This window comes from Erythranthe guttata, chromosome 5 (assembly GCF_056151865.1).
Source record: "Erythranthe guttata isolate IM_541 chromosome 5, IM_541, whole genome shotgun sequence".
Taxonomy (NCBI): Eukaryota; Viridiplantae; Streptophyta; class Magnoliopsida; order Lamiales; family Phrymaceae; genus Erythranthe; species Erythranthe guttata.
Window position 1 is genome coordinate 4,190,881 of NC_142537.1, and position 23,404 is coordinate 4,214,284.

Here is a 23,404-nt window from a genome sequence, read left to right on the forward strand (position 1 = left end):
ATAAGATTTTAAATAAAAATGTGGTACACGTATTTTTTTAAAGAAGATCTTATTTGTTTACTAGCAGCTTATTTGTTGATTTTCTAAATCTTTTTTTCAAAAACCATTAACGAACACTTTGAAATAACTTATAAGTCTATAAACATTTTATAATTTTTTTTTTTAACAACTTATTAGATTAGCTTAAAAACACCATCTAAAGGTATAGCAAATAATGTCTACTTTTGAGCATTAAAATGACTAAATGAAAAAAAAAAATCACATCAAGCATTACAAGTTATTTTTAATTTCTCAATGATTAACAATTAAATAGCTGTCATGCAATTTTGGCTGGCAGGCTAAAAAATACATTAGAAATTAACAGTAACATGGCTTCTTCTATATTGCATGTGATTATTCAATTCATATATATAAAGCTTTAATCATGCCAAGTACAGCTAACTCGGCCGTGCCTTTATTATTTACGGTGGCACCGACATTGAATTTAGCAGGGAGAGTTTGCAATTTCATCCTTGTAGATGATAAATTATTCAAATTTCAACCTTCTTATTTTTCAAAGGAACAAATTTCATCCTTAAATTATAAATACAAAAGTTGGTTTAATTTTGTTGTTTTTATTTTTACATTTTTATCATGCCTTTATTTTTTATCGTTACGTTGGATAAAAGACTCAATTTAGTTAATTGGTGTTTGCAAAAGCTTTTGTAGAAGTAGAAGTTGCTGATTATGGTTTAAGTTTCAAATAATTAATAATTTATGAAAGTTGTGGATATTAGCAAATAATATAGTACAACGAAAATAAACTTCAATAATTATTTAGGTGATGTTTGTAAAAGTTTATTCAAAAGTAGAAGTTAGTGATTGTGAGTAGGTATCAAATATTTATATGTAAAAGTTGAGGATGTTTGCAAATATTTTGGAAAATCAATTTAAATAGAAAAGGTAGGTCTGGCGGTGCTTTTAAGAAATAGCTTAAAACGGCTCATTTTAAGAGAAGAAAAAAGCAAAAAATGGTTTTGCAAACACTTACAAACAGATTCAGAAGTTGTTTCTAAAAGCTTTTACAAACACTGCCTTAGAAGTTGACGTGTTTGCAAATAGTGAAATGCCTAAATTGTCCTAATAAATAATATTTGGAAAAAAATAAATATGGATAAAAATGTCAAATGCATTCATTAGTTCATTACAAAAGTGCTTTTAAATTGGAGAAACAAACTCCAATGCGTTTCTCAATTATGATTTAAAGCAGCATATTTTTTAAAAATAATCATTTGCAAAAGTTTTTTCAAAAACACGACCTTAATTAACAAATTAAAAATAATTTGAGAGCAAAGGATGACCTAGTGCAATTAATATGAAATATTGAAAGAATGCCTTTCAGAAAAATAAATAATTTTTTTTTTTTTTTTTTGAGAATTGATGACCAAAAGAATAATTAATGTTGATTACTTTAAAGTAGAGTTTGACGCAATTAAAATGTACCATGGATGTGGATGCTCTAACTAAGGGAACATGAGTTTTTTTAGGGGGTAATTTGCTATAGGTCCTCCTATAAGAGATTATATGTGTAAAAATCCATCTAATAAATTTTAATTTCCTGCAGATTTTATTATTTGTAATGTGTCAAAAGTACCCCTATGAATATATGGTAAAATAAATTATCAACATAAAATCCCATATTTTTCTCCCATCTTCGTTTGACCTAACAGTTACTAAACCATTACTGCAAATCGGAGAAATAGAATTCCACATCTCTGGAAATCGATTTCTTTACCCATTCTTCAATACCAAAATCTCTCCACAAACTACGATATCTTCCATAGGTTACGTTTTCTGAGCGTTTGCAATTAACAGGGTCGTTTGCTGTTTGGTTTGCTGAACCAGTTTGCCCCCTTTTCGTTTGCGATTTCCCAATTGTTTATTGTTCATAAACGATGGCTGGTGTATAACGTTTGCTGTTTGGAATTCATAAGATGGTCAAAGCACGATTAAGTCTTGGTAAGTAATGATCATGTAAATTGTTTGTGTGATTGGTGTGTGCATTAAGAATTTTTTTGTTATGCGTTTGTATGTTGGGTTTTCGATTTTGACTTTTCTTCTTTTATTAATTTTGTGTTCTGTTCCTTTTATAATTTTGTATGATTGGTGTGTGCATTATACATTGTTTTCAGTAAGTGTTTAGCGTTTGAATTTCTACATCTTAACAATTTTGTTCAAAGACTAAATTTTTTATTTTAATTTTTCTTGGTACTTTGAAGAACTCATTTATGGTTTTTCATTTTCAAAAAATCATTTACTGAAAATTTTGATTTGCACTTAGTTGTGTTAAATTTCATAAGGCAAACCTATTTTGAATTGCATAAGCCAGCCTTTTGTTTGTATATAATCAAAAAGAACAAAAAAGAATGTAAATTGAATTTAAAATAAACAAAAAGCGGGCTGCATTTTATTGTGCGTTATTGAACCATCGGGTTTTTGTTTTTTGTTGTTCTTGTGGTCTGCATTTTGTTGTTCTTGTTTTCTTTATTTTGTTGATGTTTAAGTGGCCTGCTATTTGTTTGCAGTTTGTTACTTGTTGCAATCGAACCATCATGTTCTTGTTTGCAGTTGCTTGTTACACGTTGAATTTCTTAATTGCAATTTTCTATTTGAAATTTTCTTGTTTGTTGTTCCTTGTTTACACTTTGAATTCCTTGTTTGTAATTGCAGTTATTGTTTGCAATTTGCTATTTTTTGTTCATTTTTGCAATTTATTGTTTGCAATTGAAAGTCTTATTTAGTTTTATTTTGTGTGTGCTCAAACAGCCACGTCAACGAAAAAAAGGAACAAGATATTAAATGGCTCTTCAACATCTTCTGAAGGGAGAAAATAAGAGCAAATCAGACTGCAAACAAAGTCCTTACGGAACAAGTTATTACAGAAGATCATTCAATCCCACAATATTCACTTAAACCTCGTTTCACTTGTTCACATCTTCAACCGACATAAATTCGAAGAACACCACATTAAATGTGTTCAAAGAAGTTGTATGTTGAAGTATTTTGTACTTAACATACTAATTTGCTACTAGACAAAAAATATGTTTTTGGTGTCTGTTATAACATCTTTTATTTTGTATTTCGTATTTTGAAACTATTTCATATTGCACGAGTAAAAAATACGCTAGGGGCAGTGTTGTTTTTTATTTGTTGTTTATTGTTTGTGTTTGCCGTTTACTATTTGATGTTTATTCTTTTCATTGATGTTTATTCTTTGTGTAATTTGAAGTTATAAATAGCAATATGCAGTTTTATATTATATATTGCAATTTCTTTTTGGTTTGTTATTTTTTTTATGATTCGTTGAAGTAAAACCAGTTAGAAAATGAAAAACATTAAAAAAAATGCAATACTGTCGAAAACATACGAAATAACAATTTATATTCAAAATAAATGGAAATAAAATTAATTTTTTTAAGAAGAAATGAAAAATTAAATTTCACCAAAACTAGAGACTTGAGAGAGAAAGAGCTATTAGAGAATACAAATGGAGAAAAAGACGCTGATGTGTGCGGTGGGGCGTGGGCATGGGGAGAGAAGTAGATACCGTGTGTGTGTGTGTGAGAGAGAGAATGAGAGATTTGTGGGATTTGTTCCCTCAATTTTCAAAATAACTATTTACATATAAATATTAATTGAGGGTTATTTATGTCTATACACTAATAATTTTATTTTATTTTATTAGTCAAAGGACCTACACCTATATTCATCTAATACAATGGACCTCCACCTATATAAGTCCAAAATAAGGGGTGTCTAGCCAATTTCCCCGTTTTTTTAGTTCCGTAAGTTTGGTAGTTGAGAGTTTTAGTCCACTATGTTTCAAAATCAGAATTTTAGTCCTGTAAGTTATAAAAGTTGAGTTTGGTCATTGACGCATATAACAGGTAATGTGATGGTTGGTTGAATGAGTTGATATTTAAAATATAAAAATAAATTAGGTGATGTTGCTGAGTTGAAAAAAATTGGAGGGAAATAAAATATACCATCAAATTATTTTTATTTGATGAATGAAATAAGCATTCTTGCAATAACTATTTTTTAATTAATATTTCATAGTTTTCAATTGATAAAAATAGTAATTAACTATATTTTATTACTTGTTATGGATATTTGTTACTCTTGGTTTGATAATGTATTTTATGTTTGAAGGCTCTATAATACTTTTTTGGTACATTTAATTTAATAGAGTTTTGAATATATTTTATTATTTTTTTGGTTAAGTCGTAAATGTGTATTTGATTTATTATACTAATTATGATTGTGCATGTCATTTAACTTTACAACAAGGTTTATTAAAAGGTTTTTTTTCGGTTTTATGTTGAATTTAATTGTTGGTTCAATTTCATTGTAATCACTAAGTATAGATTTGTAAAAAAAATGAAATATTTAGATAAATATTAATTTAATTAATATTTTTATCAAATAAAAACTAAGAAATATTAATTAAACATCAGTTAGTCTTATTTCATTCATAAAAAATAGTTGTAGATTTTATTCATTGGGTTTATTGTGGTTCTTTATTGCAAATATAACAAAAAAAATTAAATATATAAATTTAATATGTTAAAATTTCCTCATTATTATGGTGAATTTGACATTGAGGATTAATTTTTTTTCTCCAAAACCATCCAACTCATTAGCCACATCACCTAATTTATTTTTAATCTATTTATTTTTATATTTTACATGCCAACTTGTTAGAATCCCATGGATTCTAATTGTACGAGAATTAATAAAACTTGTGCCACAAGTTTTCATATACCGTGAGCTAAAGAAGGGAAGAGTCCTTGTAGCTTTTAATTCTTTTAATTTGTCATTAATTGATTTATAATAGGAATTATTCTTCTAAAGAGTTTCCTTGTATTGAAAATATTATTTCCTACGTAATTAAGAGTTTCCTAACCCTAATGGACTCTATTTCCTTGTAGGATTCTTATAACATGTAGAAGTATAAATACAGCAACACGGCGCCTCAGATCTCACGCCTTTTGTTGGAGAGAAAAAATCATAGTTTTCTGCTCTTTTTATTTGCTGCGCTTGGAACATATTTTTATCGAGAGAAGATTTCAGAGAAATATTTTTTTTTTCCTCTCGTTTTTATTGCTCCATCGTGATACATGATTTTCATAGAAAATATACCGGCTTCAAGGCTTTGTGGTGAAGACACCAAGATCCAAGGAGTATCACAAGTTTGCTTCTTCTATATAAAAACAAGATCGGTTCTTCGGGAGAGGGGCTTAAACAGATCTCGGGAGGAGATCGATCCGTCGACTGAGGGATTCAGCGTTGAAGGGAGTTCAACCGTGCGGAGCAAGGGACGTGCTGCAAATTGAAGATTTATAATTCAGCGTAGTATACAAGAACGGCGTCAACAAAGAGGGAGTCTTTGTATTTTGATTAAGTCCTATTATTGTATTCGTAAAACTAAAAATTAGTAAATTTTATTTGCAGGTCCCCGTGGATGTAGGGTACAGTTGTATCCGAACCACATTAAAATTTGTGTCTCGTTTATTTCTTTTTTTACGAACTGCTTCACAAACTGTTGCAACACTTCACGCAATAGTAACGAAAAACTGAATCTGACACAAATAATTTAAATCTGCACGAAATAAATTCTAACACAACTCATTCAACCAACCATCACATTATCTGTTATAGCAGGTCATAGGACCAAAATTCTCAACTTTTGTAACTTACAGGACTAATATTCTGATTTTGAAACATGATGGACTAAAACTCTCAACTAGCAAACTTACAGGACTAAAAAACTCATTTTGCGCTCTAGCTAATTAACAAGTTTTAATACTTGAAAGTATAGTTCCTTAAATATTTAGAAGAAATAAATTCAATATTTTTAATTGTCTAATTTGCACTAGGGGTGTAAATGAGCCGAGTGTGCCAGATTTTTCGAGCTTGAGCTCAAAGCTCGGCTCATCTTATATTTTTTGTTTTGTTTTTATAATTTTTACATATAATTAATTTTAGTTGTTCATTATAAATAATTATATGAAAAGTGAAAAAAATACAGAATAAAACATTAATCTGTAATTTTTTTTAATACTCCATCCGTTCCTAAATAAGTGTCTCTTTTCACTTTTCACAAAAATTAAAAAACTCAATAAATATATCTTAATTTTAGAAAATTCATATAGAAATGACTAAAATAACCTTTATTATTTAATGATTTATAAGAGAAAAATAATGATTAGAGTTTCATTAATAAGGTTAAAACAGGAAAAATGCATTTAATGCAGTATTGGAAATCTAAAGCGACAGATAAAATATGGAACAAAAATAATTTCAAAAAGAGACAGTTATTATGGAATAGAGAGGGTATATATGTATATATATTTATGATTACATATTTTATTGTTATATATTAGTTATTTTTATATTAATAATATATACACAAAAGCTAGTGAGCTTATGAACAGTTAAAGATGGACTTAAGCTTGAGCGCAAGCTTTTGTCGAGCCAGTTCATCGAGCTCATTTACATCCCTAATTTGTACGACTGTATAAACTAATTCTCTATGCAAATAAAAACAGACTTAAAAGATAAAAAACTACAATAACAGAATATGTGTTCAAATTTCTAATTTTCCGCTGCCTTCCCGAGAGTGAAATCTGTAAACACAATTTTGCAACCATGATCAAATATTCAAATCTGCTAAAAATACATGTACAATAATGAATTATGCACAGTATCATAATTATATATTTTTTTTGTTTCTTGAGAAACCACAAATCCAGCACAAATAATTCTTGATTGAATTTTCTTTCGGCGCAACTAAGACACGACGGGGCATCCTTCAAACACCACCCCTTTAGCCGTAGGGCAAGAAGCATAAGTGCAGCCATCAAGATTATTCCCCCACCAATCCACACCAATATTCTCCACCCCCAAACACATGTACAAAACCACCCCCATGAACGCAAGCCCCGCATCCAACGCCCCCGACAACACGTAGTTATACCGCCCCCACAAATCGGGCCTATATCTATACACAACAAACCCCGACAAAAACCCCACGATAATCCACGTCGTGTAATTCACGGCGGTTGCGGGCGGCATCGAGCCGGTAGCCCCTATCAAGACCGGCATGTTGATCAGTCGGATCCACTCCTGGTTCGGGAAGGCCTTCGTGGCCAACCATACTAGTAGGGGGGCCACGGCCCCCCCAAGGAAGAACCAATTGACCATTCCGTAAGTTCCTTGGTCCCCGAAAATCTTTCGCGGGCCGATCAAGCCCCAAATCACTGACGCATCGTAGAAGACGTGGTCGCCCGGGCAAGTCCACACGGTATCGGAGGATGTGTCGCAAATGTTGGGGATTGTTTCCATTAGCCACCATGCGGTTCCCAAGTATACGAAAGCGGCTATAAGAGTTCCCACCACCTTCACACACACACAAAAGAAAAAAGTGTGTCACTCTCGCAGGTCTTGCTTGGTTGATCCGATGAGATTAGCGAAGATAAGATATTGCAGTGTTGTTAGATTTGAATAATCAAACAACAAATATGAACCGATTATTTGATCAATCATGACTAGGGGTAAAAGTCGGACGCTCGTACTAGAAATAGGAATTTTTGGTTATAATCGGATCAGAAATCGAAAATTGTGTTTCTTTTATATATAATTCTGATTCCAATCCGGAAAAGAAAAAAATAGAATTTTGGGAAATCATCGAAAATAAAATTATTCCCAAATTAGAACTTTTCGGATCGTCACTGACGAAAACTGGAAATCCGGCTCCAATTTTCAACCCTAATCATGACATATTTGCGCAACCAAGCAAGTTAAAAAAAAAAAGCAGGAAAACCGACTTCAATTGAGTTTGGATTCGAATACCGACCTGTGCCATGAACATTGTTCTTGGAGGAATTTTCATGTAATGCCCGAGTTTGAAGTCTTGAAGGAACGTAATCGCCTGCGTCATACTTATGTATCCATATACCTTGAAGCACATGTTCGCCACCGGATATCCGGGATAAATGTATCCGATTATATACTCCGTGATGATGTTCAATCCCGGTGACTGTCCTTTTCAATAAATCAATTCATTCGCGCCAAAAAAAAATGTTAACATGTTTGATAGACACACATTGTATTAATATGGTCGCAAAAGGATATATATATACGATACGGACGAGTTGATTATATTACCTGGTTAGTAATGGCAGTAATGATTCCGATCGGGAGGGTAAAGAATATGGCGATTACGCATGCTAACACGACACCCCACCACGGCAATTGAAGTTGCTCCTTGTAATACTCGCATGCAAAGATAGTTAGTGCAATATTTACCACGAGAATCGCCCAAAACCACCACTCGGGTACTTGTCTATACTTGCTCATCAGTTTCGTGTGTATGTCCATTTTCTTTTCACTAAAACTCGATTTGCTCTGCTCCCATATTTCTCTGCACATGAATTAATTGTATGATCATTTGCTATATGCAATATCTTAATCCTTCGTTTGGTTCGATTAACCGATATAAAATTATATCTAATTTTAAAATGGCTCGATTGATTACTTAATCATGGTTTATCTTGCCAAACAAACAAGATCTAAGTATCGTAACTTTTTACAAGGTTGTAATGTGTTAATTACCTTCCGTGAAAGAGAAGCACATGCATTATCGTGGCGCTCAACGCGGCGAATCCCACCCCATATGTCATAGCGAAAAACGTGCTAAGATGAAGAGGCCCTTCACGCTCATAGGCCGCGTTGTCAAGGTGGAAATTCGAATCAACGATGCTAGAAATATCGTATATTTGCCCCGAGCTAGTGAATAAATCATCGGAAAATATAGGGAAAGTTTTGGCGTCATAGATGTTGAACCAATAGCTAAGTGGAGTCACAACGTACATAACAAAGAAAAATCCGACCGCCACATTGGCGGTTGCGAACCACGGGCTGGCTAACGGGCTTCCTAGGTAGGACGAAATGGTTGACCAATCGAGCCCGATGGCTCCTATGCCAAGCCCGCTTAGGCCCGAACCGAGTTGTTGGGCTAGAACCGATTTGGGAAAGACCCAACATATCCATGAGAGTGAGGTCAACATTTCGAAAAGATAGCCCGGGAATATGTAGTATGCAAAGCTAGTAATGAAGGCGATGATGAAGAACTGCGTTCGCGTCACACCGCCTTTCGCCCGTTCGTCTTTCTCGTGGAGAGCCCTGTTTAGAATATCCGTGGCAGATTGAATTAGATACAAATTCGATCGAATTTACTAGGGAAAATAAAAGTTACATTGTTCGACATGATCTATAATTTTAAATTTCATAAGATATGTCGCATTCTTCTACGTATACGACAATGTTTGATCAGTGGTAGAGCCAGTATAAGGCCACGAGGGGGCTGTACCCTCCAATTAATTTTCGAAAATCTCTTAGTTTATATAAGAATTCTCATGATTTTTTCCCGAATGGTGTACCATATATAAATACCACAACCACTACAAAAATTTAATGTGTATTTTGCCCGAAGATACAAAAATCTTGGCTCCGCTACTGGAACGATATCGATTACAAGATTGAACGAAAAATTAAATCCAACGGCATGTAATCACTAATCACAAGAAAAGAACAAGAATTCAATATGGGATTGAAGTAATTTATTTTCTTGATCATATACACTATATTTTAATTTTATTTTCTCTCAATGAAAATAAATAAATAAAAGTAAAAAAAGAAGAAAAAAACTAGCCTGAAGAGTGAGACTTGTACTAAATTGGCAGGCCACCACATAGCAGCTGGCTCCACAAGATACCTTCTGTATATACCAGCCCATCCAAACCCCAACACCTACCATTCAATTTTTTCATCACACTTTCATTTTTTACACACAGTCACACCTCCCACTGCGTGTGATTAAAAAAATAAGGGTAAATTATGAAAAACCCCCTAAACTTAGGTTAAATTAAAAAAACCACCTCCACCTATTCGTAATTATCAAAAACTTCATGAGAATTGTTTCCGTCTTACACTTGTTTGGTTGGGGAGATTAGCCACTATTAACTAAATAATTGGACTTTGTTTGATGTTTGGTATCCCTAATAACTTGGCAAGTCGACCTGCAAATATTATGTTGTCATGGTTCATCTTGCCTAATAAGCATGTTCTTTATTGGATATTCCAAGGTCTAATAATACAGTTGGATCTTATTAGATTATTTAATCTTATCTTGATTAATCTTATCCTAACAACCAAACGAGGCCTTACATATAACTTTTCACGGATTTTTTTTAATTCCAAGAATAGACTTTACACAATTTCAAGATATTTTCTTTTATTTCTCATCTATTTAATAGAAGGTAAAATAGACAGTACACATTTTCGGTTAAAAAAACTCAATCAACTGTTAATCAGAGGGAGATTTTGGTTATTACGGATAGGTGAGGGTGTTTTTCATTATTTAACCTAAGTTCAGGGGGTTATTCGTAATTCACCCAAAAAATAATTAGCTAATTATTATTATTAATAGTATTATATATGTATATACCTGTGTGGTGATAACGACAATGAGGGAAACGAAGAAGCTGATGTGCTGCTTGTAGAAGATCTTGACAGCTGTCACCACGTGAATGGCGTAGACCGTGCCGGCGCCGGAGTTGGCGAAGATGGTGATGAGCACGTGCTCCTTCACGTTGAACGGCCCTGGATTGAGCGTGAACTCGAATCTCGACCCTCGGAAGAACGAGCGGTCGGTGATCCTCGCCGCCATGAGCTGGCCGAGGGGGACGACGGCGATCTGGGCGGAGATGGCGGTGATGGAGAGCGGCTCCGTACGGTACCAGAAGAACTGGTTGAGGAAGGAGAGGAGTACGCACGACAGCGTGCCCAGGAACCACATTCTGAATGTCAGCACTGGGAGGCTCGGATCGTCTGCGGTCGATACCGTGAGGGCCACCTGCTCGATCGGTGAATTCTCGCCGTTGATTTCATTTGAGCTGCTGCTGCTGCTGCTCGATTCACCGCTGCGATCTTCCTCCTTTGATACTGCAAATTCAAAAAAAAAAAGATTAATATATTGTTTTGTTATACGTACAAAGATTAAGGAAAATTAAAACTTACTTAGAGGGGCTGTGATTTGATCTGAGGATTCTTCTTCCATTTTTTCCCCTTTTTTTTCTTTTTTATTTATTTATTTATTTTTTTCTTACATGGAAATATTGTGTTAGAAGAAAATGTGTGTGGGGGATTTTGATGTAATGAATCTTTTGTAAGACAATTTGAAAGGAATCTTTTATGTTATAATTTTAATAGTGATGGGAGTGGTAGATAGCGTAAAAATAATTGGTAGTAATAAATTTGGGATGAGTTGTTTATGTAATAATAGATGCATGTGCTGCATTAATGACTGCTAATTTTTATTTTATTTATTTATTTATATATTGTATAGTTGAATTAGTGATGAATAAATTAATGAATTGGATGAAAATGAAGATGGGGTATAGTCAAAAACTTGTACCACATAACTTCTATCAGAATAGTGTAACTAAAATCCAAAGTGGACCTATCTCTCATAATTGTCTATATATGCCTTAGTTTTCTCCTCGTCCAATAATGAATGTTCTAGCGGTTGAATCAAGTGAGATTGTATTAATTGAATTCTAGATCTCTTTGTCAGTGGTCGCTAGATATATCGAGTTTATCATACATTATTGGTTTAATGTGTTTTACATTTCTCGTATGATTTATTAGTTTATCCAATACATATACATAATTGACTGTGAGTTATTTCATTATAAAAACATATATGCAGTTTTCTTTCCACAGCTGGTATTAATATTTGGATGTTGACTATTAAAAAACAGGTAATATCGATGGTTATCTATCGTTTAATATGTACTCAATGTAAATGAAGTCGTGAACGTGGTCTATATGTGTGGATATATAAATAGTAAAAATATTTTATTGATTTAATTAAACATATAATTAGGTATTAGATCGCAGCCTTTCTACCTAATCTTACAAGAACAAGTAATGAAGAAGGTGAGGTCTACGCTCCACGTGATTGGATAGTTGGGAAAAGAAGGAAAATAGTAACAACTTTGGTTTGAAATAGAGTTTTTTTTTTTTTTGAATGAAGAAAAGCTCGTTCACTTTTCAATGATTCAGATTCTTCAATAGAGAATAACCCCATGCACGACATGAGGGACCAATAGCAACACATTATTTTCTCTCTCATTATTTTATTGTTGAATTATATTATAACCACTACCTTCTTTTATTAATTAGGTATAATTAATAATTAAGAGGTCTTAACATATACACATCCTTCATAATTTTTCGGAATACGCACCTCAAAACTAAACTCAATTGACTTGAAAGACTTTTACGCTTTCCAAATTTCTCTTTCAACGAGTGAGACTTCTCTTGAAATTGTTATATTCGTATTTCACCATTTCATTACAAACCCTAGTTCACCTATACCTTTTTTACTCACGATTATTTTATATCTCGTATATTTTTATCTTTACCACTATTTTCTCTTCCATATTCTACAACCATCAACTCGCAGTCTGAGTGTTTAGGTCACTTTTCATACGGTTGTCCAAGCTCTATTTGTGCACTTTGGCCAGTTCATGTGGATTCATTTTCGGCCGTGTTAGAGTCTGAGTTTGTGCAAATTTTATGAGATAAGAGTTGTAATCTTTTGACATAGCTTTTTCAATGCCATTGAAATCATGATATATGGAGCTCGGATAAGAGAGATATATGATAGAAATAGTGGACAATGTCAAAGTTGTTGCGGATTCCATCTTTAAATTTGATTTTATTTCCTTACTTGCAACTTTTTTTTTATATCATTTTTCCTTCATAAAAACTTAATTCTCGATTGAATTCATCTTTTCAATTTGATTTTGTTTCTTTAGTTGCAACTTTTTTCTTTTTCTTTTTTATTATTTTTCTTTCATGAAAATCTAAGTCTCGACTTCCAAGTAAAAGTTAATGTATATTGAGTGTGATTTATACACTCAATAAAAAGTCCAAATAGATGTATATATATGTGTAATTTAAACAATATTTTGTCAAGGGTAAGAATAGATCAGAGTTTTAAAAAGTCTATCGTCAAATGGGTGAAGTGTTTAGTTAATATAAAATCCAAATCGATGTATGTGTAATTTTCCAATTCATAAGGGGTCTAACAGTAATTACACATAACCTCAGGGGTGGTAAGTGTCATTTACTCTTCTTCTATATACGTTTTATGATTAAATTTTTTTTACAAAAACCTGTTTGATAAGGTTAAATTGCAAAAGAACTCCTCTTATAAATGAAATAACATTTAACCCCTCAAAGTAACGATAACTAAAAAATTGGAGTTGTAAAATATCGAAATGGCCCCTTGACGAAAAAAGGAAAAAATAAAAACAGAAAATTCAAATTTCAAATAACCCTTGGAAGTATTTCTAAATACTAATAAAAGTTCCTCTCTCGTTTATTAACATACATTTATCCCCCATTCTATCTGGAACTGGAAGGCACAAAAAACAAAGAAAAATCGTTAAATATCTAAACCTTTTCCAAATTGGAAAAGGGGAATAAAAGTAAAGGGGACGTTTGGTTATATTTTCAATGGAAATTTCTAATTTTCAAAATTTTTGATGGAAAAAAGTAGATGTATTGGTTTTTGTGTAGAAACGAAAATATGTTTGGACGAAGTGGTATTTTTAGTTTTATGTAGGTGTAGAAATGAGAATATGTTTGGTTGTGATGAATTTTTTCTACGAAAGTACGTGCAAAAGTAGAATATAATGATTGAGGATGATGATTATTATTATTATTATTATTATTATTATTATTATTATTATTAGAGAGGAAAACTGGGAGGAGAGAGAGTGTAGATATTAATGATAAGAAAGAAATGAGAGGAGAGCGTGTAAATATTAATGATGAGTGATGAATAGAATGAGAGAGAAATGAGTTGGTGGAATAAAATATATATATGTTAGTAAGTTTTAGTAGATTTGAAAATTAAAAAAAGTATGAATAGTGTATTTTCAATAAAAAATTGATAAGAAAAAATGGGGTTTTCTGGATAAAATTATCAACCAAACATGATCTCGGTTTTATGAATAGTATAAACCTGGAAATTGAGTTTGAAAATAAAAACAAACATCCCAAAATTATTAAAATATCTTCTAAGCATTCGTGTGACAAGTATCTACATTGGTTAGAATAAACCCGAGTTTATAGTATATTACATCGGGTAAATTACATTTGATAGATATTTATCATTCATATACACACAAACTCACATGTATCTATGTTGGTGTGTGTAGATCAGCGGTAAAAAGCAATCTAATGTAATTTTCATCGGGTGTAGCATAAAAATAACTATAAACTTGTACATCGATTGAGAAAGTATATTTATTTCAGGAGGTTAGAATAAACCTATACATTAGGTTTTAAAATTCTCTTTACTTCAATTGTATTTTTTTACAAATTTGAAATTAGCATGGATGATAGTTTTATCATACGAGTTGAGAAGTCTTACAAATACACAATTAATTGATGGTTCTATATTATTTCCCTTTATTTCTCATTGATCAAAATAAGTTGGTTTAATTCCACTTTGCACATCTGAAATGTAGTATTTGGACACTTTGTACTCTTGAAGAAAATTAATAACACTTTGTACCCTCAAAATATAATTAATCATTATTCACAATGCTCCCTGGATTGAATATTTAAAAGTCGATGAGGATAATTTCAATTTTTATTGGTTCTTTTTTTCTCGGTGTGCAAAATAACAACTTAAATTGTTATCTTCTATCTCCAACGTAAATTCGAGCGTACAAAAAAAAAATTCTCACTATGAATTTAATCTGGAAAAAAAATCATAATCTCAAAAAGAAAAACAAACTTTTCTCACTAAATTATTCGATTGATGGATCTTTATTGTAAGAGCAACTCCAACGAGGTTATTAAACGAGTTATCAAACACATTAACCTCCATTTGACTCCCCAAATCTAAAAACTCTTTCCTACAATGGGGTTATTAAAATAGAGTTCTATTTCGATAACTCATCAATCGGAAGTAAAAATACTTCCCAAATAAATAATTATCAAATATTCTTCTAAAAAATAGGAGCACATGAAAAAAGAAAAACCTCAACAAAATTGAGTTTTCTTTTCTTTACGTAAAAATCTCAACGGGATAAAATTAAATTATCTACCCTATTCAACAAACTTCCTCTAGAAAAAAAAATCTCTGAAAAATCTCAACACAATTTTTTTTTCTCTAGAGCTTCAATAAAGTTCCAAGGAAAAAAAAAAGTCTCTATGTATATATAATTTTTTTTTTCTATTTTCAAAAGGTAAAAACGTGATTAATATTGATTTTGAGGATAGTTTACCAGAAAAATCAGTTTTGTGTGATTATTTAAAATGGATTAAAAAATAAATAATATATAAAATAATCATAAATTTGTTTGATAATTATTTTTTGATACTTGTGGTTGGAGTTCACTAGTTGTATAGAGATATCAAAGTATAATACTGGTTATCAAATGAGTATTAGATAACCCATTTGATAACAATGGATTGGAGTTGCTCTAATTAGTGAAAATATTTGGAAGAAAATATAAATTTTAAATAACTTGATAACAAAATAGTTGAAGGATTTATGATTTTTGTAAAAAAGAAAATTAGAATTTTAATACATGGATGAGATTTATTTTTATTTTTGCATTTTGTAGTTTGAAAATGATTGATAATTATAAAAAAAAAAATTTGACATTTGACATCTTAAAAAAATACGAGTAAATTATATTAAATTACCTTCATAAGAGCAACTCCAATGGTAGGTATTAAAATGAGACATCTAAACCATTAATTGATGCTTGAAATAATACTTTGGTACTTCGAAAAAACTTATATGCTCCAACCCGTAGGATCCAAATAAATTATTTTATTTTAAAAAATGTATTAAACATAAATTAAAAGATATATTTGGTCTTCCATAGGAATTTGTTAGAAAATTTATTCTTTTTACTTTGAAATTGTAGTTCCTAATTTCTAGGAATATTTGATACTTGGTTTTTTTGGTGCATTTTTGCACCTCTAGGAGATAAAGTATCAAAAAAACTATCCTTTTGGTGCTTCCGCTGGAGAAGAAATTTTGAGTTTTGGGAATCAAAATGGAAATTTTATCATTTAATACTCCATTTGATTCCCCCATTGGAGTTGCTCTAAGGTTTAAAAAATAATCCAAGATGCATTATGCATGATTTATTGTGTTTCGAGGATGCTAAGTGCTATTAATTTTGTTGAGGGTGCAAAGTGCCAAAACATTATATTTCAATGGTGCAAAATGGGATTAAGCCAATTATGTTGGGTAAAGAATTTATAATTATAATTTGATGGGCGAAATTATAATTATAAACGATCAGTTTCGCGCTCTCTTCATTAAAACTGAAATTTTTCCATTTTTATATTTCAGAAAAATCCTTTCTTCTTCCTCTCGACTGTTGAGTGGGAATATCTCTGTGCCTCCTCGATTTCTGCTTCCTTCTTTTCTTCTTCTTCTTCCAAGGAGAATGGTGAAGAATAAAAAGGTTCTATATATATATATATATATAGATACTCCTAATTTAAATTAAAAAAAAAAACTAAAAGAAGGAAAAGATGGGATTAATCTCACACAGAGTGAAGAGAAGCGATTTGAAAATCGGGGACCATATCTACACATGGAGGAATCTCTTCATCTACACTCATCACGGTTTCTTTCTTTCTTTCTTTATTCTTCTTTCCCTTTTCTCCATTTCTGTAATCATTTTCGTTAATGCATTCCTATTTTTCGGGCACATTTTCTTTAAAATTTGTCTTTTGTATGGATTGGAAATGAGGGTTTTGTGTACAAGATTTTCAAACCCTTCAATTCAAATGCACCCCCCAAGTGTTTGTGAAAATGATTCTTCCATAATTTTAGGGTCTATTTGGATGGAGGGATTTGATTTCGGGAATGGATTTGAAATGAATCCAATTTTGGAGTCATTTGAAATCCACCACTATTGCTCCAAAAAACAACTAAAAAAGAGGGGTGGGGATTTGAAATCCATCTCCAAATCCCTCAATCCAAACAAGTCCGGGGGATTTGTTATTATGGATCTGAAATCCCTCCATCCAAATGCACCCTAAGTGTTTTCTTGGAGAGAGAGAACAAAAAATAGCTCCCGAAGGAAAATGAAGCTGATGGTTTTTCATTCTACATTGTATTTCAGGCATCTACGTCGGTGACAACAAAGTGGTGCACTTCACTCTTGACCAGGGTTCGAGTTTCTCATCGTCCTCCGTTTCGACTGTACCGATTGCCTGTCTGAATTTTCCAGACAGCTGTTGCTCAACGAGTGGAGTCATTATCTCTTGCCTGAATTGCTTCCTTCAAAATGGATCTTTGCACCGTTTTGAGTACGGAGTTAGTTTCCTAGCTTATAGCGCTAAAATCCGAGGCGGCTGCACTGCTGCAAAATCCGACTCGATGGATGTGGTGTTTTACAGAGCTATGTATTTGCTTTGGAATGGATTATTTGGGGACTATGATTTGTTCAGTAATAACTGTGAGGACTTTGCTCTCTACTGTAAAACGGGATTGCTTGTCCTTGCCAGAACAGATTCTTCTTCGGGAGGCAGCAGCGGTCAAGTGATATCTGCTGTAGCGGGCCCCACTTCTGTGATTCTTTCTTTGCCCCTTCGAATATTCTTCTCGAATCCAGTTGTTCTTACAGCAGCAAGTGGGGGTTATTTGTTTAGGTATGCTTTTGACATTGGTGTGCGCGGTGATGCAATTAAGGTTAAGGTAGAGGACTTAGCATCGATCCGTGGTGATCAAACTTCGGCGAGGCGATGAAGATTCCGGCTCTAATTTAAAGTGATCGATTGACTTTAATGATAGGAGTTCGATCTTTATTTCCTTCAATCTTTTTTTGTATTTGTTTTTCGGTTCATTGTATTGGGAGTTTTCAAATTACTCAATCCAAACGGGCCCTCTATGGATTTATTATGACGGATTTAATTTGAAATCGCTCCTTCAAATCCATCCCCATCCAAATGCACCCGAAATGTTTAATGCAAATTAGTATGCGTTCTGAGTTTATGGTGTATTATTATGTTTGTCGATCAAATATATGTTTTTCTCTCGAAACATGTATTTGAATGTAAGGAATGACAATACATTTGCTTGGAAAAAAAAAAACGAAGTTTGGCCTCCGTTTTCTCGGAAGAAATATTTATACTGGTAAATCACACAATCAATAAAAGTATTTTTATACACAACCAAGAAACTCAAAAGGGAAGAACTAAAACAAATTCAGAAGTTAACCTATAACTACTCGACACGTCAGCTTCAATATTGAATGAGCCTACCCTATTATCAACTATGAAGAAAACATATAAGGTAACAATTGTTCTCCTGTTACAAATACGATACACACCGAAAAAACCCTAATTGAAAAAACATATATATATATAGATTCTACCTACCACACAATTTAAGCAAATCGTTATCAGCTTCGAAATGAGCATTTTGGCTCCAATGCACTATTCTTTTTCGTATTCATTTTACTTTTTATTGACCGTCGTTAGTCGTCACAAATTTGCACATTGAATAGCATCGGCAAAGTTGACGGGAAACGAAGGTTGGTAGTTGTTTGAAGAAGGCATGGCTGAGCTAATAACGTTACTGAATCCGTCGCTACTTGTATTCGTCGCTGAAGTTTGTCCGCTCATTTGCAATAGCTGAATTAGCGACGAAAATATTTCGTGACGTGTCACAAGCCGATTTCCCTGCAGAACAAAAATATTTAAAAACTTCGGTCAAATATATATACAACACCTAAAGATTTTTATTTTATTTTTTAAAATGTTCAGTAATTTCTACCTCAGCCTCTACCATGAAGTGAGCCCATATCTTGTTCGTTTCGCGAACTTCCATCACTCCCTTTAGGACAATCAATCCGAAACCTCGTATTACATCAACAATCTCTAAAAAGAAACCTTGTTCTTCACAAAGCATCTGCACGGAAAAAAAAAAAGATATTTAAAAAAAACGGTTATACGAGACCAGGATTGAAAAAACTACGACGCGATTCATGTCTTACCTCGATAAGCATTTGACCAGGGGTAGTTAAGTCCTCGACTATAAGCGGACAAACCATGGTTTGGTCACCAACTTCACATGCCCACGTAACTTCGTTACTCTGTTTCGCCTTCGTCTTATCGAGTTGTTTCAAACTCACCGTATGCCTTTGAAGACTCTGCATGAAGTTCATATGCTTAATGGTCCGCTCCAACAAACGGTCGATGCTCATCTGCCACGTCAGCAATTTACCATGTCACGAAACTATTATAATTATTCTTAACATATTAATTTACGTAAGAATTGTACTCACCTTTTCACCGTTCGGAATGAGCTCCCTCAGTTCAGCAAGCCTATCTTGGATCATTTGACGATCTTTAGGCCTCGGTTTTGAACCTGCTTTAGCCTTTTTCTTCGAGTGTTTTGCTTGTTCGTCAAGCTTCCTCGACGAACTAGAGGGTCCCGCATCTGTACAGCTGTTACTATTACGCGAGCCTTCACAGTTGACTTCTTCAATGCTGCTCATTCTTCCATCAAAACTATGAACAACGCCTTCGATCTTCACTCCATTGTCGATTTTTCTTCTTTTAGCAATAGAAGAATACGAAGATCTATCCTCGTATCTATTGTCACTAGCAATACCGTCCAGAATCCGGTCCAGGCCTATTTTGGTAAATAAGCTGTTCGAGGGGCGGTTTTTCGGCCCGACAAATTTCAAATCATCGACGGGAATCAAAGTCTCGTTCCAACCGAGCGGCTTATTGAAAAGCTTGCCAATCTCAGACGGGCCCGCACTTTTATTAGCGTCGGTATTAGTTCTCAAGGCGTCTGTCACCGAACTCTGCATTGAATTAGTCGGAATATTCTCTTCAATGAAAACCGGGGAGCTATTTCTCGATAATGGAACAAGCCCGTTTGCATGTGGTTGAGGAGAAAACCATTGAAAAGGGTCGTCATCGTTTTTCAGGCCGTGTTTGGGGATGACATCAGCGAAATCGCTTTCTTGAAAAAAGTCGTCCAACGTTGATAATAAGCCATTTGACGACGATGGTCTTTGAGCGTTGTTATTACAATCATTTGTCTCGAGCCCGTATGTCGTAAAATGAGGCCAAGAAGATGTTAGAACAGAGCAATCGCTGTTATTGCTAAGCGTTTGATTCGCCGAACAGTCGAAGAAATTTTCAGAATCTAAAAGGAACTTTTCTATTGGATTCTCGGTAAGTAAATTATCTGAAGTGGAGGAAGGAAATGGTGGTAACGAACAAAACGCCATTTCCGAATCAAGAAAACGGCTATCGAACAAAGGAGAAGGTTCGCTTGGTAAGAGCCTCGTTTCTTGAATTTCGTCTGTTCCTCCGAAAACCCTTTTCACTTGACTGACAAATTCTTTCGTCTCGGGATTCTGTTGAGCATTTGGCAGATGGGAACTAAAAAATGTAAGAAAAATGACAATGTGTGCTTATATATATATATATATATATATATATATATATATATACTTATGATGTTCACAAAAGAGTACCTTGTGAGTTGATCCAAATTGTACAACGCCCCAAGGTTCGATTGAGATTAGAGCGATAGTCTGCAAAAAACAAAATTTCGATAATAAATACTACGAACAAATGTGGTTAAAAAATTAAAGATTGTCGAAAAAACGAACACACGAAATGAAACTAAAACGAATGCGTAAATTAAATAGGCACCTTTATCCCCATAGAGAATTGGGAATTGAACTCCGAATCATCATCCTGTTGAAAGACGTATATATAAACGGTTTTTTCGATATTAGACGCAGTTTTTACTAAGTAAAATTTCTAAATTTAACTCGGGCGATAATTAGTCGAAAATTTATTATATATACCTGCAAAAACTCGAGACTTTCGAATGATACTAAAGAATTTAGGCTTTGATTATATGCATCTGAATGGATCCATTGGTGGTTTTTCGCAAACGCAACTTGTCCGATTACCCTGCCACAAAAATTCAAAACTTGTCGATTTAGAAATTCGTTACTTTCCTATTTTTCGCAGATAAACGAATATTATGGATTTCGACGAAAAAAAATAAATAAGATTATATATATATATATATATATATATATATATATATATATATATATATATATATATATATATATATATATATATATATATATATATATATATATATATATATATATGGCTTACCCTCCTCCCACAACATGTACTTGAAGAAGCAAGTTATCAATGAGAAGAGCCATTTGTTCTTCATAGTAGGTGTCTTTTACTGTCAATAATCTGCATGCACAAAAGTTTAAATTTTTATTACAAATAAATAAAAAAATTCAAGAACTTATAATCAAAGATTAAATTAGGCCATAAATTAAATCCAGGAAAAAAGAAAAAGAAAAATGGAATATGCTTTTCTAGACATCAATCATCATCACACAGAAAAGGGAAAAGAAAAAGGAAAACTCTTTATACATAATTTCTGATTTAATCACAAGAAAACTTACATCTGGATGAAAAAGTAACTGTTTTTAAGACAGTGGGTTTTTTTTGCAAGAAAAAAAAATTAAGAGATTGAACACAGTTGACAAACCAACAGATATTTGAAGACACTCAAATCTTACTATGAACAAGGAATGATTTAGAAAAAAAATAGAAAACCCTATACCTTGAAAACCCATGAAAACAATTAAAACATGGAGAGAGAGAGAGAGAGAGAGAGAGAGAGAGAGAGAGAGAGAGAGAGAGAGAGAGAGAGAGAGAGAGAGAGAGAGAACTCACAAAGAATTAGTCTGATGAAAACCCCAGAAAATTCCATAACACCATCCATTACTGCAACAAAGAATCTTGAGGGCTTCCTTTATAATTGAATCACACTTTTCTGCAGACATTTTTTTTTTGTTTTTTTTGCAAAAAGAAAGAAGCAAGAATGCAGCACAAAATCTCTTCTCAAGTGAGGTGAATGAAATGAATTCTCTCTCCTCTATTTCTCTTTCTAAGTTGTCATCAAAACCCAGAACTCATAATCATCATCAAACAGCTGAGATCACAGCCCAAGAAAAACACACACACACACACACAGAGAAAGAGATAAAAATGCAGTCTTTACCACACAAGGCAAAAAAGAAAACAAGGCAAACCTTGGTGGAAGTGAAAGTTTTTTTGGCTAGGTTTGAAGCTAAGGTGCTTGCTGCAGCAAAAGCAAAAAAAAAAAAAGATAAGACAGAGAGAGATGTAGAGAGAGAAAACACACAGTGTGTGTGTTTTGGGGGTAAGGGAAAAAACAAAGAATGATTCTGGGAGAGAAAGTTTATCAACTTGTAAGAAGAAAATAGGAACACTAGTAAAAATAGCACTGTGACCTAAAAGGATGACGTTTTGGATGTTGCTTCTGAACCAAAAGCTTAAAAACAACTCATCATATATCATATATATATATATATATTTTATATGTATATGTGTATGTATATGTATATATAAAAGTACAACAACAAAATTACAGAAAATTGGGAAAAACTATAAAGGGGTCAGGTGAGAGAGAAGACAAGAAAATATAGCAGACGAGTTTAAAGTGGATTTAATATATAGATACAATATTGATACTACTTTGTATATATGTGTATGTATATATTGGCGAGAGAGAGAGAGAGAGAGAGAGAGAGAGAGAGAGAGGGAGGGGAGTAAAAGTTTTAACCAAAGAGAATTTCCTCATTTATGCAAATGCATTTATGGATTCTTTATCTGTCTTTATTGCCAAGAATATCTCTGTGGGGAGATTTTCAGCTGTGAGGGATCTTATTTTGCAATTCTTGGTCATTTCTGACTTTCTGTTTTTAGGGTGTAATTAAAAAAATATTTATTTTTTTATTTATTTTTCGGTGAGAAATGATGATGGGTTGTCCTAATATTTGAGGTAGGTGTGGAGCACATAATTAATTAATTAATTAATTATATTATCTGAAATTTTATTTGTTATTATATATATGTATATATATATATATATTAATATTGTAGTACTATATTAATTAACACAATAAAAATGTGAAAATAAAATAAAAATTGAAGTACTAAATCTTACTTTGTTTGACTAATTACTATTGATTGTTGACTATGGTAAAAATAAAATATATATTTTCTTAATTGATGTATTAAATTGTTTATTTGACAATAATAAATAAACCCTAATAATTGAGAAATGCTAAAAGAAAATGAGTTCGAACTTCTAACGTCAACATAAAACGAGACCGTAAGATATATATCGAGAGAGATGGTGTTTCATCTGGTC

General features: G+C 32.7%; 3 protein-coding genes across 3 annotated transcripts; 1 reads left to right on the forward strand and 2 right to left on the reverse strand.

Moving 5' to 3' along the window:
* Positions 1 to 6,611: 6,611 nt before the first annotated feature.
* LOC105949829 (oligopeptide transporter 7) lies at positions 6,612 to 11,462 on the reverse strand. The gene is made up of 7 exons (XM_088818661.1): positions 11,122 to 11,462; positions 10,550 to 11,046; positions 9,755 to 9,852; positions 8,656 to 9,225; positions 8,209 to 8,464; positions 7,898 to 8,080; positions 6,612 to 7,440 (listed from the first exon to the last, which is right to left on the reverse strand). Exons 1-7 carry the CDS (start codon positions 11,159 to 11,161, stop codon positions 6,832 to 6,834), a joined length of 2,253 nt encoding a protein of 750 aa, XP_088674787.1. The 5' UTR covers positions 11,162 to 11,462; the 3' UTR covers positions 6,612 to 6,831.
* A 5,220-nt stretch (positions 11,463 to 16,682) lies between these two features.
* On the forward strand, positions 16,683 to 18,036 carry LOC105962338 (protein LEAD-SENSITIVE 1). The gene is made up of 2 exons (XM_088818665.1): positions 16,683 to 16,777; positions 17,280 to 18,036. Exons 1-2 carry the CDS (start codon positions 16,684 to 16,686, stop codon positions 17,903 to 17,905), a joined length of 720 nt encoding a protein of 239 aa, XP_088674791.1. The 5' UTR covers position 16,683; the 3' UTR covers positions 17,906 to 18,036.
* A 230-nt stretch (positions 18,037 to 18,266) lies between these two features.
* Positions 18,267 to 22,536, reverse strand: LOC105962356 (transcription factor bHLH157). Its single transcript, XM_012986654.2, has 9 exons — positions 21,901 to 22,536; positions 21,319 to 21,408; positions 20,994 to 21,102; positions 20,836 to 20,880; positions 20,655 to 20,714; positions 19,446 to 20,534; positions 19,155 to 19,364; positions 18,935 to 19,069; positions 18,267 to 18,840 (listed from the first exon to the last, which is right to left on the reverse strand). Exons 1-9 carry the CDS (start codon positions 22,008 to 22,010, stop codon positions 18,643 to 18,645), a joined length of 2,046 nt encoding a protein of 681 aa, XP_012842108.2. The 5' UTR covers positions 22,011 to 22,536; the 3' UTR covers positions 18,267 to 18,642.
* Between the last annotated feature and the right edge of the window lie 868 nt (positions 22,537 to 23,404).

What these genes read in the sequence shown, in the direction of transcription:
- LOC105949829 (XM_088818661.1), bottom strand. Translation starts at nt 11,161, where the DNA reads ATGGAAGAAGAATCCTCAGATCAAATCACAGCCCCTCTAA. An exon ending in TCAAATCACAGCCCCTCTAA is followed by an intron (nt 11,047 to 11,121) that starts GTAAGTTTTAAT and finishes TTGAATTTGCAG; the next exon opens with TATCAAAGGAGGAAGATCGC. An exon ending in GTACAAGTCTCACTCTTCAG is followed by an intron (nt 9,226 to 9,754) that starts GCTAGTTTTTTT and finishes TATTCTAAACAG; the next exon opens with GGCTCTCCACGAGAAAGACG.
- LOC105962356 (XM_012986654.2), bottom strand. Translation starts at nt 22,010, where the DNA reads ATGTCTGCAGAAAAGTGTGATTCAATTATAAAGGAAGCCCTCAAGATT. An exon ending in GTACATGTTGTGGGAGGAGG is followed by an intron (nt 21,103 to 21,318) that starts GTAAGCCATATA and finishes TTTTTGTGGCAG; the next exon opens with GGTAATCGGACAAGTTGCGT. An exon ending in AATTCTCTATGGGGATAAAG is followed by an intron (nt 20,715 to 20,835) that starts GTGCCTATTTAA and finishes TGTTTTTTGCAG; the next exon opens with ACTATCGCTCTAATCTCAAT.
- LOC105962338 (XM_088818665.1), top strand. Translation starts at nt 16,684, where the DNA reads ATGGGATTAATCTCACACAGAGTGAAGAGAAGCGATTTGAAAATCGGG. An exon ending in CTTCATCTACACTCATCACG is followed by an intron (nt 16,778 to 17,279) that starts GTTTCTTTCTTT and finishes ATTGTATTTCAG; the next exon opens with GCATCTACGTCGGTGACAAC.